Source organism: Vespa velutina, chromosome 3 (assembly GCF_912470025.1).
Source record: "Vespa velutina chromosome 3, iVesVel2.1, whole genome shotgun sequence".
Classification (NCBI taxonomy): domain Eukaryota; kingdom Metazoa; phylum Arthropoda; class Insecta; order Hymenoptera; family Vespidae; genus Vespa; species Vespa velutina.
Genome location: NC_062190.1, coordinates 8884377 through 8900561, shown reverse-complemented (window position 1 = coordinate 8900561; position 16185 = coordinate 8884377). Strand labels below are relative to the sequence as shown.

Sequence of the window (16185 nt, the reverse complement as noted above, 5' to 3'; positions counted from 1 at the left end):
GCAAAACGCTTTGCGTGAAAAAAAAGGAAAAGAAGAAAAAGAAAAATAAAACAGTTTTTCAATAAAAAAAAAATTTTTTCACCTATCGTTTTTTTGTTCCAGAATAAAAAATCAATTTACATATAAACTCCGTTTTTCAATATAGATTTCAATATTATCCTTTACGTATAAATCGTCTGTAATTGAGAATGTAATGTCAACAAAATCACTGGTAAAATTTATCCCGATATTTGTGATACGAAAGGAAATATTTAAAAAAAAGAATAAAAAAAAAAAGAAAAAAAGAAAAGGAAAAAGAGAAGAGTAAAGAAAAGAATAAATATATAATATAATTTTATATGTGAGATCATTTGTAACTAACGATCATAGTTACAAAATAAATTAAGTATAAATTATGTCAGACTTATTTTTAAATGATATTAAGTACGGAGTTAAAACATTAGTTATAGTTTTAAAATAAATTAAATTTTGAATTTATTTTAGGGATATGTTAATTTTATATATATATATATATATATATATATATATATATACCATTATCAAACATTATACAGATACCATTATCAAACTTTTTTTTTTATTTCCAGATGTTATCAATAATATTTCATAAATATTTTTTTTTTACCTTTTTACTATAAAATCTATAAAAACAAACATCAGTTTTAAACACATGTATTCATTGCATTTACACATGTATTCATTGACGTACGAATTTTTTATGCATTCAATTAATATTTCTTATTTTTGGCTTTCTTTTTCTATTGCGATTTCTTAATTGAAGACAAACTAAAAAGCATAAGTTCGTTTTATGTTTTATATCAATGTCATTTTCAATGTCTTCGACACGTTGTTCGCTCTAGTCGTAGTCGTCGTCGTCGTCGTCGTCGTCGTCGTCGTTGTCGTCATTCTCGGGGGGGTTATATGATCAAGAGACAGTATAAAGCAGAGTCCACATACGACTTGCACGCACTAATATCAAGAAAAGAGGGAAAGAGAGAGTGATAGCAAAGAAGTGTACTATTCGCGAAACGTTCGTTGATATGTTTATCTAAATACATGCGGGTAAAATTATTAATCTTTGATATATATTTATATGTATGACCTCGTGCGTTTTCTTTTGTGATTAATGTAATATCTAAAAAAGAAAAAATAATATATATATATGTATATATATATTTATATATATATTATTGAAGGACTGTATACATATAAAAAAAGAAGTGTTATCCCAGAGTGTTTTTATTCTATTTCTTATTTTCTTTTTTTGAACCGAATTTTTAAATTCAGTTCGCGATTTATCATTGAGAAAAATAATTTCTCTTCGCTTGGTAAGTGTTATTTCTATATATTTAATTATTTTGTCATTTAATGGAAAACTTTCTTTTTTTAAACATTTTTCCCCTAAACAATTTCGTTCCTTCTCGTTGTTTTTTTTTCTTTTACTTTTTTTTTTTTACGGACATTTTATAACTGATAAAACTTATAATTATAAAATAAACAATAATGAACACTGGAAAGTTTAAAATTTAATGAAAAAAAAAAAAAAAAAAAAAAAAAAAAAAAAAAAAAAAAAAAAAAAAAAAAACGTAAATTTACATTTTATATTATATGACACATTTGTTAAGATGTAAATTAATCAAAACAAGTCTTTTCTTATCGTATTCTTTTTAAGTCGTATTGTATTCAACAGAAACGTATATTATTATTAAGTACACGTACGATTATTTAGGTATTAAAAATAAATTATTTGTTATACGGTATAAATATTACATCAAAATAATAATCGGAATAATTTAAAAATTTTCAATAAAAAATATTAGTGCGTTGTTCATTTAGATATAAAATAATTTTAACAATTTTCAGTAAAAAAAAAAAAAAATAATAATAAATAAAGAAAAGTAAAAAAAGAGAAACAAATACAATTTCTTTTTATTTAGATATTATTATTCCTTTCTTTTTCTAATATATAAAATAGTAAAAATTTTCAAGAAAAAAAAAAAATACTACGGTGTTACTTCTTTGGATACAAAATATCGCTCAAATATTTTTTCAAATACAAAACACCTGATATAGTGTTAGTTATATGAATATAAAATTTTCAATAATAAGTACTAATGGTGTTATTTATATTTAGATATAATATATCAAATATTATTTCAATACGAAATACGATAGGGTCCTTATTTATTTAGATATAAAATACTGAATATTTTCAAAGAAAAAATATTAAATATATTAATATTAATATTATATATTAATATTAAATACATTATATTAAATATATATATATATATATATATATATTAATATTAAATGAATAATTTATTCCTACTGTATGAATAATTTTTTCCTATTCAGGTTTCATCATTATCATTATATCATATATGTTATTCATGAGTAATAATTAGATAAATGCTTAACTTTGAATCTTCAAGAATTTTTTAAGTAGTCGTACATATGTAAAAGAAAAAGAAAAACCAAATACAATAAAATAATAATAATAATAATAATAATAATAATAATAATAATAATGAAACAATTTGGAAAAAAGAAAGAGATATCATAAAAAATATCATATATCATGTCGAAATATATCAACTGAAATAGTTCTCCGACATAAAAAAAAAAAAAAAAAAATCTCAGACATGAGAAAGACGTTTGCATGTCGTACGATATGTTCGTTTGCGCATTCATTCATTTGCATTTCAAAAGAAGATTTATCCATTTACAAATATACCTATATATTTGTCTACCGTCAATAGGTATTTTTGAAATATTACTATGTTAATCCAATGAATATAGCATTTAAATCCACTAGCGAATACAAATTTCTTCCTCTTTTCGTTCGAGTTAAAAAAAAAAAAAAAACAGGAAAGTAAAAAATACATATATATTCATTGCGATTTGAAATATATCAAATCTTGTGTCAATATATTGATAATTCAAAATCTAAATCGAATAATTAATCCCAATTGGTAATTCACGTTTTTCAACGTATGTACAATACATATGTAAGTATTATACTTATATATAGAGTCTAACCTTCCATCGTGGGTCATCAGATATAGAAATCGCTATAATACTGACGAGCCTGATAAAATCAAATAGTATCGCAGATCTCTTGGATTTCTTATACAAAAATCTCTCATGTACTAGATAATATTACGTGTGCATCAGGAATGCATAATTAGTTTCAGAAGAGCCTCATCAAGGTTAAGAAAAAAAAATTAGGTCAACTTTACTTTTATCCATGATATATTACGTCGACAAATGAATTATTACATCCAGATTATTACACGACCTACTTCAGAATAGATAGATTTTCTAAATATATATATATCAGGATATCTTCTTATAGTATATTTATTTCAATATTTTCTTTCTTTTCTTTTCTTTTTTTTTTTTTTTTTATTTTATTAACGTACAAATATTCTGTTTACTAAATTATATGCACATACATATGTACATATATAAATCGTATATCTGGATAAATCATTTAATCTTTCATCAAAGATGATACAATTATTTTTTATTATTATTATGATTATTATTATTATTATTATTATTATTATAAGTATAAGCTTTTATTGCAGATATTTAATATCCGATAATCTTTTTTTATTTGTCTTATATAATATAAGAATATTATTCTTTTTTTTTTTACATTATGTATACGTTTCTATCAATCACATTATAATCGCGGACTTGATAGATTTTATCGAGTAAACCTGTTAATTTAAATTTGTTTATTCATTGATCAATTTAGAAATGATTAATAAACAAATAATACCAAGTCGAGAGTTTTCTAACAAAAAATCATTTTCTTGTTAAAATTTTATTATTAAGAAATTAATCAATACACAGAATCTCTCTCTCTTTCTCTCTCTCTCTCTCTCTCTCTCCTCTCTCTCTCTCTCTGAATCGCGTCAAAAGATGTCGATCTCGAATTTAACTATTAACAAAAGAGAGACCCCTTTCCGGAATCGAAAATCAATAAAAAAATATCTTTATCACATGACTGATAAATAGAACTATTTTATAAAATAATATCCATTGTTTTAATATGACATTTAAAAGTTTAATTAATTATTTACACGACAATTACGTATTAACGATCGATCATTATAGTGTATTATACTAATTGTATAGTGCAATTAGTATCGTGTGCATACGTGTATGTATAATGTATGTAGATATGTATATATCTATGTATGTATGTATGTATATATGTATGTATGTATATAGATATGTATGTACATCAATAAAAAACAAAATTTAAAATTGTCGCTATTGGGATTGTCACGGGTTAAATATTTTGTTAACTTTCGCTAAAGCATCGTATATATGTGATAAATCTGAAAAAAGATCTAAAAAATAAATAATCAAAGTCACTATGAGATTACACATGTCGCATCTTTTTACTTTGATGAAACAAACATATATACATATATTTTATTTAAGTAATAAATCTTTAACGCTCATGATCTTTTAAAAACGAAATATTTTATATTATATATTCAAGATTAAATTAATGTGATAAAGTTTCTTTCACTTTTATTTTACTTTGTTTATAAATTGTTTCTTTCAGAAAAAGAAAAGGCACGGAACAAAAAAAAAAAATATATATATATATATATATATATTTTTTTTTTTGAATCATTCGTAAGAAGAAAAAAAAAGACGAAAGCTGTAATGAAAAATAATTAAACAGATTTGTTAAACGTAAAAGGGAAGAACTCTGACCGTTGTGTCAAGAGGAAATAAAGTGTTAAGAATTATGTTAAACAAGTTTCTTAGGAATTATTTGACAGAATGTACACATATGCTCGAATTGCATCTACACATATAATTTTCTATCGTCTCATGTAACTTTTTGAAAAACTAATATCCTTAAATTATTATCATTTTATTCTTTATTTAGACGTTACAATAATTATAAGATATAAAGTATAATTAACAGTTAGAGAATTATATATATATATATATATATATATGTTGTTTTTGTTTATATTATATTATTTATTTATATTTCGTTTAATATTAAAAACGTTTATATCATAATTATTGAAAAAGGATTTGCCATTAATCATTTATTTCCCTATTTTTCTTTGTTTTAATATGATAATGTACAAATTTTGTTATATGTTCTCACAAAAATAATTTGTAAAAATTTACGTGAAATATGCTATTATGCAATAAATTGAAAAAAAAAAAAAAAAGATTTTATATTTATTAAAAAAAAAAAGATCTCTCTTTTATTAATATATTTTGTATATTATTAATAATAAAAGCGTTTTAAAACTCAACACTTAACGTTAATTCTTGCACATAAATATACATGCATAATAGATACATAATGATATACCCTTAGCTATACAATGTATACACGGTTTTATCGAATGTAAATCACAATATTATAGTATTATTGTTATACGACTGTTTTAGGTTTCTAGTGTCGAGGTGATTAAAGTGAGAAAAATTTGTAAGATTCAGGTCACACCCATGAAATCGACAATACCTTTACAACAATTTAAAAGTGAGTAAGATTCTTTTTATAAATTTAACAAACTGCGTAATCAATACCATTTCTACAATTACGATTAAATTTACGGTTAAATTTCTACGTTATTATGACATAATAATAATTACGTTTGATAGTATAAATGATAAATAGAAATATTTGTAATTACAACGATCTCGAATATCTAAATATCAAATTAATTTATCGGTCTATTCATACTTGTCCAATTAAACGATCATTATTTATCAATTGAAGAAACGTTCGATGTTCTTTGACAAACATCAACGTTCGATAAAATGATAATTACATTTTTTTTTATAAATCTTTTCTTTCTAATTGAAGTAAAAGTAATATTAATTACAGATATTAATCTTTTAAATTGACAGAGAGGGAGAGAGAGAGAGAGAGAGAGAGAGAGAGAGAGAGAGAGATAAAGAAAAGGAGAAAAAAAAAGACAAACAAAACAATTAACTTCAGTAGTAATTGATGATGAAAATATGTTCGTATAAAATATTGTCGCATATATTGATGGATAGATAATAATAATTGTCACTTTAATGACATACGTTATTTAAAATTGATAAGGTCAACAAGAAATAAAAAATGTATCAAAGTTTTATTTATGGATATAAGTATGGATTAACAGGAATAACTATACTTAACTTTATCATCGATTTAATCATACATTTCCTTTCATTGATAATGTGATTATATTAAAAGTATTACACAATAATATTTACATAAATATTATTGTGTAATACTTTTAATATAATCGAAATAATATTTTTAATATAATTGAAATAATATTTCGCCATTTCTCCTTAGATCTAAACAATATGTATTAATTTCAATTTTCTATATTTTGACTATTTTTTCAAAGAACTTTCAAATATATAGAAATATTTCAAAGAAGCATTCGTAATAATTAGAAGTAATATTGAAATATTATATTATTATCATATAAATATAAATAAAAAAAAAACACACACACAAAAAACACACACACAAAAAACGAAAAGAATATAAAAAAAAAAGAATTTTCTTCGTGAAAAAATGTATCTAAAATTTGCCATTGCACATATATACCCGCATACACGATATTTAATCAGAAAAACATTTGTGTCATTAATCGTTAATAGATATATATCTATACACGCTAAAACTAGATTAACGATAATTATTGTACTTTTACTTCTAAACTTCTCGATATGTATTACCAAAAAAAAAAAAAAAAAGAAAAAACAGAACACAAAACAAAACAAAAAATAGAAAGAATTCGTTGCTCTAAAAACGATACTCGATGTGATAATTATATAAGACTACATTCTCCTGAATGAAAGTTGGAAAGCGTTATGCATGAAGAAAAGTGTAAACGGTTGCGCTCGATCTTGACCTTATTTAAAGTCTACGTAGATGTTTCTTTTCTTATATTTCTCTATTGGTCGTTTTTAAATGAACAAGGGCACATCTCTTATTCATTAGTCACATTTCTTTTGAAACTATCGAATGATTTAACTGTACAATCATTTTCTTGTAATGCTTTTCCCCCCTTATAAATATTAAAAGAAATTACCCCCCTTATAAATATTAAAAGAAATTACAAAATCTATTTTTCTTTTTAAAATAAACGCATTAACATCTCGAATAGTTTTTTTTCTTTTTTCTTTTTTTTGAATTAAATAAATTTATTGAAATTATATTAATAGATATTATATATTCGTTAACGCATTAATAATTCATTTGTTGTATCTTTGAAATCTTTTACTATATATATACATGTATATATATATATATATAATATTAAAAAATAATCCTTCATATTATCGACATTTATTTTTTTCTTTTTTCTTTTTAGATTAAATGAAATGAATAATATATTTTCTTTTTAATTAAATTAAACGTATAATTTTCTTCATATTTGAAATTTTTTAATATATGTATACATGAAAAAATTAGCACGTTATATGAAATATGAGAGGGATTAGAAACAAAAAAAATTGTTTTGTTCTTATTCTTTATATAAGAGCGATAAAAAATACAAAACGAGAATTTAAAACAATTTTTAAATACGTTTGATTGATTATCGTATCTGTATCCTGTAAATATCTTTCAAAATATATTAATTCGATTGCACGATTAAACTTTATATCTACTTTTGCATCATATATTTCAATTATATATCAATTAAATTTATAATAATTACATATTAATTGAAATACTCGCTTTAGTTTATTTTGCTTTGTTTTATTTTGTTTTGTTCTTCTTTTTTGATCTATTCACATTAACAATCGATATCAATCGTATTTTTTTCTCAATGTTTACTTACGATTATTACAAATTATCAGATTTATAAAAACTTTATTTGATTGATATTGTAAATTACAAATAAGATTTATCCAATAGAAATTTGCATGAATAACATTTCCTGTAAAAGTCTTACATTCTTAAGAAAAATAAAAAAATAAAAAAGCAAACAAAAAAAAAGGTAAAAAGAAAACAATTTACATAAGAAAATGCAAAACAGATAATACACACATCTTTGCAATAAAAATAGAATATAAATAACTTAACAAAGAATTAAATTAGAATATATAAGCTATTAGCTTTCTGATTTCCTTCGAAAAAAATATATCTGTTTAATTGCATAAAAGTGTTCTAATGTTTTTCTATTGAAAACTTTACTACTATGAGATTATGTGTGTGTGTGTGTGTGTGTGTGTGTGTGTGTGTGTATATATATATATATATATATATATATATATATATATATATATACATATATATTTATAAGCTATGAGTAATTATCATCGAAGAAAAATACCTACCTATTTACGTATTATCACGTATTCATTTTAAGATCAAATTGAATTAATTACTCATGTAACTTCCGCATCCATTTTGTTACATGTCGATGGGGATTGAATTTTAAACTCAAAAATTTATTGATTAACTTGAACGATTCCTTTCTTTTTTTTTCTTTCAGTATATTTTACAAGAAAATAGTAATTTTTCCATGATCCTAAATTTGAGAATTAGAAGTTGTTTAAATGAAAGATTTTACGTATCTACGTTATTCGTCACCATTATTTACATAACTTTAACATAAATATAATTTAAACAATATTTCATATTGAAATTTGATAATTAATCTAGAAATAATATCATCATATTAATAAATTGTTTTACACGTCAATTTGAATTTCACTTCTATTTATTTGATCAGTATTTTCATTAATTAATGATAAATATTTTTATAAAATAAATGATCAATATACAGGAATATTTTGATCAATATAAATAATTAAATTTCGTCAGTTCTATTATATATTTATTGATATATTATTGGATTGGCAATTAAGTGATTGCGGATTTTGCCGTTTCTTAGTTGCCAACCCAATATTACCAATACTATGATCATTAATTAATTCAAAATACTGATCAGAAGTTTAAAACTATTAACTTTATAAATAGCATTTATACAATTTTGTTTAAATTTTTGTTTTCTTTGTCAAGAACTGGATATATTTATTGTTACATCATCGCTTCATATTATTAATTGAATGACCATTTAAATCGAATCGAATCTGGTTTCTTGCATCTCATTAACTGATTTCCATGTTAATGGAAATAAGCAATATTCGATTTTCTTATTCTTATTTCACTTTCTTTTACTCTTTTAATAAATGGTTAATAATTTATTTATATCTATAATGAACTTTAATATATAAGGTGACCTAAAAACACTTCTTCGAGCATTTTAGATTAATTTTGATTTAAATTGTGTCTTACAAGTCCAGAACTTATAGTTTTAAGATTTAAAAAAAAAACGTTTTAATATTTAAATAAAATAATTCATATTTTTTTTAAGTCGCCTAAATCACTTCTGGTCTATACTATATTTGTACATATTATTGAATAATAATTGAATAATAATATTGAATTTCAAATAAATATTCCTAATATAAAAAAAAAAAAAAATGAATTCCTGATTTCTACAAAAAAGAAATGTATAAGATGAAAAGATAAGTATGTTAAATGAATTCCAGAGATACGCTTATATTTATATTTATTATTTCTTTCTTTCCTGTTTTTTTTTTGCATTTTTCTATCTTTTGAAATTAATGCAAAAAGTGCATCGAATGAGAAAATTTAAAGGAACTAATGATCAATCATAACAATGATTAAAAAAAAAAAATGAAATACAAGATATCATATGTGTTTCTAAATTATTTATCACGAATACTTGTCGTTGTTTTTATTCAAATCGAATTATAATATACATATTGTAAAATGATAAATTGATTTTCCAATGAATGAAACAAATTTCTAATCAATTCGCATAATTAAATAATTCACAGAAATTCATTTAACATAACTGCGTTTCGTATTAGAAGGAAATATGATAAACGTTATATTTGTTAAATATTTAAACATTTACAGAAGAAAATCTTGTGTGGCGTTAGAGATGTATTATCATATATATTATAAGACTCTCTCTCTCTCTCTCTACGTATCTATATTTATCATGTAAAATATAATTTCAAAAAATTAACATAACTAAATAATATTTTTCTGTAGAAAATATTTTTTGTGAGAGAGAAAAAAATATGAGAAATAAAAAAAAACGATCTTTTGCAACATATATATATATATAAATATATATATATATATATATATATATATATATATGTACATATATATGTATATAGACATCCTTTTTGCTTACCAATTTTTAATAAAAAAAACCAATACATATCCTTTTTTTTAAATTAATTGCCGGAAGTATAATAAATAAAAGAATTCGCTCGTATATAAATACATGAGGAAATAGGATTTTTAATGAAATTAATTTTATTTTTTAGAATGTATCATTTTATTTATGGTCGGCTTGGTCTGCAGTCTATTGAGTTATACGATTTATGTCACCAATCCTTTAAAATTGATCATAGGTTACGTAAGTACAATATATATAACTTCGCGTTAAAATAAAAATATTTATATATATATATATATATATATATATATATATATATATATATACACATCTTGTTACTTCTCTTTAGAATTTACAATTGAGAGTTGACTCGATGATTTACTCTATATGGAAACAACCACCTATCGATATATTCGTTAAAGTATACATTTTTAATATCACCAATCCTGTCGAGTTTTTAAAAGGAAAGGAAAAATTAAAACTGAATGAAGTTGGACCCTATGTATATCAGTGAGTGAATCATATATTATGTATAAAATGTACGAGCTGGTGATTATAAAAGTATATCAATAAGTAATATTATAATTTTCATTTTGAAGTATGATCATCAATAATTATCATTTTGATATTGGAATTATTTAAAAATTATTTGTATAAAATTAATAAACACAGAAAAAATAAGTATTCATGTATATATATATATTTTTTTTTTCTTAAAATATAATTATTTTATTGTAATAAAAAATTTTTAATAATACCGTGTATATAATTGACGATCATAGAAAAGGTACCTATCTAAATATATTTATTTTTGAAAAATCATTCTATTATACGATTTTAAAAAAGAAGAACATCGCGTGAGAGAAGGAAAAGTATGTTCTTTATTTTTAATATCTCTAATGACTTACGTTAGATCACTTTCATAATCATCAGTACGTATATTATATCGTTCAATCGAGTAGGTAGTATCTATTTATATTTTATTTATATGATTTAATATTTACATTGTTTAATAACATTGTAGAGAATTCTTAGAAAATACAAATGTAACATTTAACGATAACGGTACTATAACTTATATTCCAAAGAGGACTGTATTTTTCGTGCCAGAATTATCAAAGAGTGATCCCACAAAAGATTATGTTAACGTACCGAATATTCCGATGTTGGTAAGTGATAAAAAAAATCATACAATATTATATTATAATAATTATTAATAATATTGTATTAATTATATTAAAATATTAATTATAGAGATTTAATTCAAGACAACATATATGATATATAAATGTAATGATATATAAATTAATAATAACAAGACTTCTAACGTTTCATATATTTCCAATTTAATTTTATTAAAATTTATTATTGTTTCACAATTGTAAATAAAAGTCATATTTAAGTCATACAATCATATAATGAGCGCAATATATATTATATTTTTTTTTTTCTTTTTTTTTTTTTTTTTTTTTTTTATTTTTTTTTTTTTTTAATGATTGTACAATTCAAGGCAAAGTGTTTGCGTACATTTAAAAACTGGTATTGGCTATAGTTCGAATCGGAAAATATTTTTACTTTCAATGTATCAACTTGTTAAAACCTTGACTCCGTAGTGCAAATGTTGCGTAAAGTGGTTAAGTATAACGCGTGATCATTTAACTTTGAAGTTAAATTTTTATTAGTATACTTATATATATATAAGTATATATATATATATATATATATATAAATATATATATATATATATACTTACTACATGTACCAATTTGTATTTTAGGGCATAACGTCTGCGTTGTACGATTCTGGATTTTTTATTAATTATCCTTTGACGCAATTGACCAACATGATCGGTAGCAAACCCATACTGAATATCACAGCTTATGATTATTTATGGGGTTACGATGATACCTTAGTCAAATTAGCGACCGACATATTACCATCTTATTTCAAGTTTAGAAAATTTGGTCTTCTTGATAGGGTAAGTAATCTATTTTTTATATATATAAATCAATTTCCTATAGAATTATTAATACGACAAATTTCGTTTCTTTTATTATCTCCCGGCTAAGAAACCGATAACAAACAAATCAATTATGCAATATAATCTTTAAATGTAACTTGCTCTGTGAATATTTAAATACAATAACAAATATAAAAATGCAAACTGATAAGTATATAATAATGTGGCTGTGATTAATTGATAGAATCTCATTATTTTTATTACCATTCCTTATCAAAATATTATCATGAGAAACAATTTAATCTCACTAACAAGTAATTGTTTATTTAAGTAATCGATTATTAAAGCAATTATTGTCGCGGTGACTATCAAAAGTATATTCATGTGAACTTACGAACTAGATTATTTACGAATAAAAACAATTTTTTTCTAGCTAATCTTTTTTCAGAGGAGGTAAGAGAGATTAAATCGAAGTGCATATTTCATTAATTTTTTTATCAATATATGTACATACCTACTTTCACGAGTCACTATACATACATATATATATACGTACATAACGTACATACATAGATAACTTTCGTACTTTGAACTACTACAGGTTTTAACGCTTGATACCTTTCACCGAGCACATAAGCTTGTATTAGAGTTCAAAAAGTTAACAATCTTTAATAATTTTATCCTAATTGAGACTATGAATATTTATATACAGAAATATAAAGAAAATTCTATAGAAAAACAGAATTTTTTTTTCCATCATTGACGTATGCAATAGATGATTAAACTGATTATTTATTCATTTATTCTTATTATATTTCTTATTAATCCTTCAATATTCCTGCTTTTTCTTTATCAACGTTAAATATTCCTACTTTATTATCAGCATTATCATGTTACTTATCATCAATGAATATTATTATGCTTCTAATAATCTCGGAAACGTATTTTTTTTTAAAGATTTGTTTTTTACTAAACGCATATAAAAAATGAATCTATCGTTATATATAGGGTGTTTCGTTTTAAACGATACGACAGAACATATGATTCCGTTTAAAAAAGAAAAGAATAAATAAAGTTGATCTTCACAAGTGGCCTTTATACATCCATATTAAAAAAGAAAAAAGGAACTAATAACAATATATCCTCCTCGAAGCCATTCAACTTTTATTTGAAATATGTACGATACGGACAATAATAATGACGTAAATTGAGAGGTCAATATCACCTAAAAGATATCCCGTATAATGTCTATATAAGTATTGAATATTGGTCAATAATTAATATCGAAATATTTTATTGAAAAAAAAAAAACTCTCATTATTAATAAAAAAAATTAAAACTTGAAAATAATCTAAAATATCCCAACAATTTCTGTATTATTTATTGTCTAATTCAATACAATTTTTAATAATGTGTTTATATATATACATATACACACACATACAAACATATGTACTTATTATACGCCAAGAAATGAATCTTTCTTTTACAGATGTACGACGAAGGTGACAACATCATCAACATGAATATTCGTAAAAACGATGATATGAGAAATGAAAGTGGACGATATCTAAGTATCGAAACCTACAATGGAAGTCCTGGATTGTCTAATTGGGGATATCGCGATGAGGAGGATAACAAAACTTATCCGGAGTAAGTTTACGTTAATAGTAATTGCTGAAAAGAAAAAAAACAAATTATTCATAAAGTTTTATATTTATACACGATAATGTACTAATTGTTTTTTTTAAATAAATTTGTAAATAGAACTTTTATGATTTCTAAGATCTACGATTATGGACATCGTGTATGAAGTAATAACTTCATGTGTCTAAAAATCAAACGTATAAAATTCAATTTTCTTTTTAAAATAGTTAAATTTACAATGAAGATTGAGTACGTGTATGTTTAAATATTTACAAAAATGTGTACGTTCAATTTATAGAAATACAATATGTAATCGGATTCAAGGAGCTGTAGAAGGAACGATATTTCCACCGAATTTGGATAAACGTGCTGTTTTTCGAGTTTTTCGAAAAGCATTTTGCAGAACTTTACCGATAGTATTTAAAAAAGACGTTGTCACGGAGGACGGTATTCCAAGCTATCTTTATACCATGTCGGAAGATTTTTTGGATCCTCCAAATGAAAATCCGAACAACGAATGTTATTGTCGCAAATTAAAAAAATGTCATAGGAAAGGACTTTCAGACTTAACGGCATGTTATTTTAGTAAGTTGACTAATTAATGTGTGTGTAATTTTCTTTTGTTTTTTTTTTTATGATTTTAAGAAATAATTGTAAAAATATTCATATTATTAATAGTATATCTGTTGAGTAAAAAATTCGCAATTTTTATTTTTTATTATGAAAAACTAAAGAAATGTTAACTATTTTTTCTTTTCATTCTTCCTTTTCTTTGTTTTTTTTTCTTTTTTTTTTTTTTTTTAACAGATATTCCTGCAGCTGTATCTTTACCACATTTTCTTGACGGTGATCCAAGTTTGATTAATGAAGTGGAAGGCCTTCATCCAGATCCAGAAAAACATGCTACTCAAATTTTAATTCAACCTGTAAGCTATAGTAATTAATCATATGCTTGTGTTTCTAATAACGTTGGAAATATTTTGTTGTATTCGATATTTTTATTATATATATACATATATATATTTTAATTATTTTATTTTCAGGACACAGGCATGGTAATAAAAGTAAACTCTAGAATACAAACGAATCTTGTGATGTATGATACGAAATATAATTCAAAAGTCAAACCATTTAATAATATAACAGTACCATTATTCTGGAGCGATTTGGTAAGCTTTTTTTTTTTAAATAATTCTATGTACATATGTTATCTACAATTTATACAATTGCCATTTATATATATATTATATATGTGTTTATATATATCAATATTCTCTAATCTTTCATTTATAGACGATTCCATCTGTGCCGAATAATTTGTTATTTTTATTAAAAATGATTGTTAAAGTACTTCCTATCACGCAAACTGTGATAATGTACTTATTAATGATCATTGGCATTACGTTGATCATTTTATCGCTAACAGCATCTATTTGGATATTCAATCAGCATCAAGAACAACAATTTGACTTTGATAGAAGGGATAGCGCAGATTTGAGGATACCTTTAGGATATGGCCAAAATACTACTATACATATCTTACCGAATAATGAAAAGATTAAATCAAAGTCGGATTTGTATAGTTAATTCATAATATTTACTTTTATTCATTTTCTAATGTACAGGTATGAGTTAGGTTCTAATCATGGTATATACATACACATACATACACATACATACACATACATACACATACAAACATCTGCGCACGCACATACATACACACAAAATAAAGTTTCAAATTTTTTATAAGTAAATATTTCTAGAAATAAAAGTTTTGGTATAAAAGAAAATTATCAGTAATATATCAATATAATATTCATTATATTTTTAAGTGACATTTTAAATGACATTGAATCTTAATTCTATATCAAAATTATATAAAATTAATTCTGTAGAAGAAAAAAGAACTATTAGTTTTATTTTTTGTATTATTACTATTGTTATTGTTTATTATTATTTTTATTATTATTATTATTATTATTATTATTATTATTATTATTATTATTATTATTATTATTGTTATTGTTATTGTTATTACTCATAAATATAATAATGTTTCAAAACTAGTCATGGGAAAATAGTTATGACAAATATTTGATTAATTAGCATAATTAAAATACATTTTTTACTAATAATACGACAATTTCTAAAAATTATTGAAACATTTCTCATAATCCAAAATCAATTTTTTTAAATTAATTACATAAGTAATATCTGATAAATATATAATTTATCAATGAAACATTGTAAAAGTAAAAACTTCTTAATTTATAAAAGAACAATCGTATATCATATCAAAAATATAAACATTGTGCTGCATTATAAATAGTATGTATTAAT

At 22.7% G+C, this 16185-nt stretch overlaps 1 protein-coding gene across 3 annotated transcripts; it reads left to right on the top strand.

Annotated features, from left to right (window-relative positions):
• The first annotated feature begins 1000 nt into the window (after window positions 1–1000).
• LOC124947842 (scavenger receptor class B member 1-like) lies at window positions 1001–15784 on the top strand. 3 transcript variants are annotated; one of them, XM_047490521.1, is made up of 12 exons: window positions 1044–1062; window positions 1288–1328; window positions 5446–5536; window positions 10384–10475; window positions 10585–10745; window positions 11260–11404; window positions 12013–12213; window positions 13688–13848; window positions 14141–14427; window positions 14650–14768; window positions 14886–15011; window positions 15136–15783. In XM_047490521.1, the coding sequence occupies exons 3-12, from the start codon at window positions 5503–5505 to the stop codon at window positions 15427–15429; spliced, it is 1620 nt and encodes a 539-aa protein (XP_047346477.1). In that variant the 5' UTR covers window positions 1044–1062; window positions 1288–1328; window positions 5446–5502; the 3' UTR covers window positions 15430–15783. The 3 variants fall into 3 exon arrangements, with proteins under 3 accessions (XP_047346476.1, XP_047346477.1, XP_047346478.1); XM_047490520.1 differs by lacking the exon at window positions 1288–1328 and having other exon boundaries at window positions 1001–1062; window positions 15136–15784; XM_047490522.1 differs by lacking the exon at window positions 1288–1328 and having other exon boundaries at window positions 1045–1062; window positions 5454–5536.
• The last annotated feature ends 401 nt before the right edge of the window (window positions 15785–16185 follow it).

Coding starts and splice junctions, on each gene's coding strand:
- LOC124947842 (XM_047490520.1), top strand. Junction 5,537..10,383: donor ACCTTTACAACAATTTAAAA/GTGAGTAAGATT, acceptor TTTATTTTTTAG/AATGTATCATTTTATTTATG. Junction 13,849..14,140: donor GATAACAAAACTTATCCGGA/GTAAGTTTACGT, acceptor TTCAATTTATAG/AAATACAATATGTAATCGGA.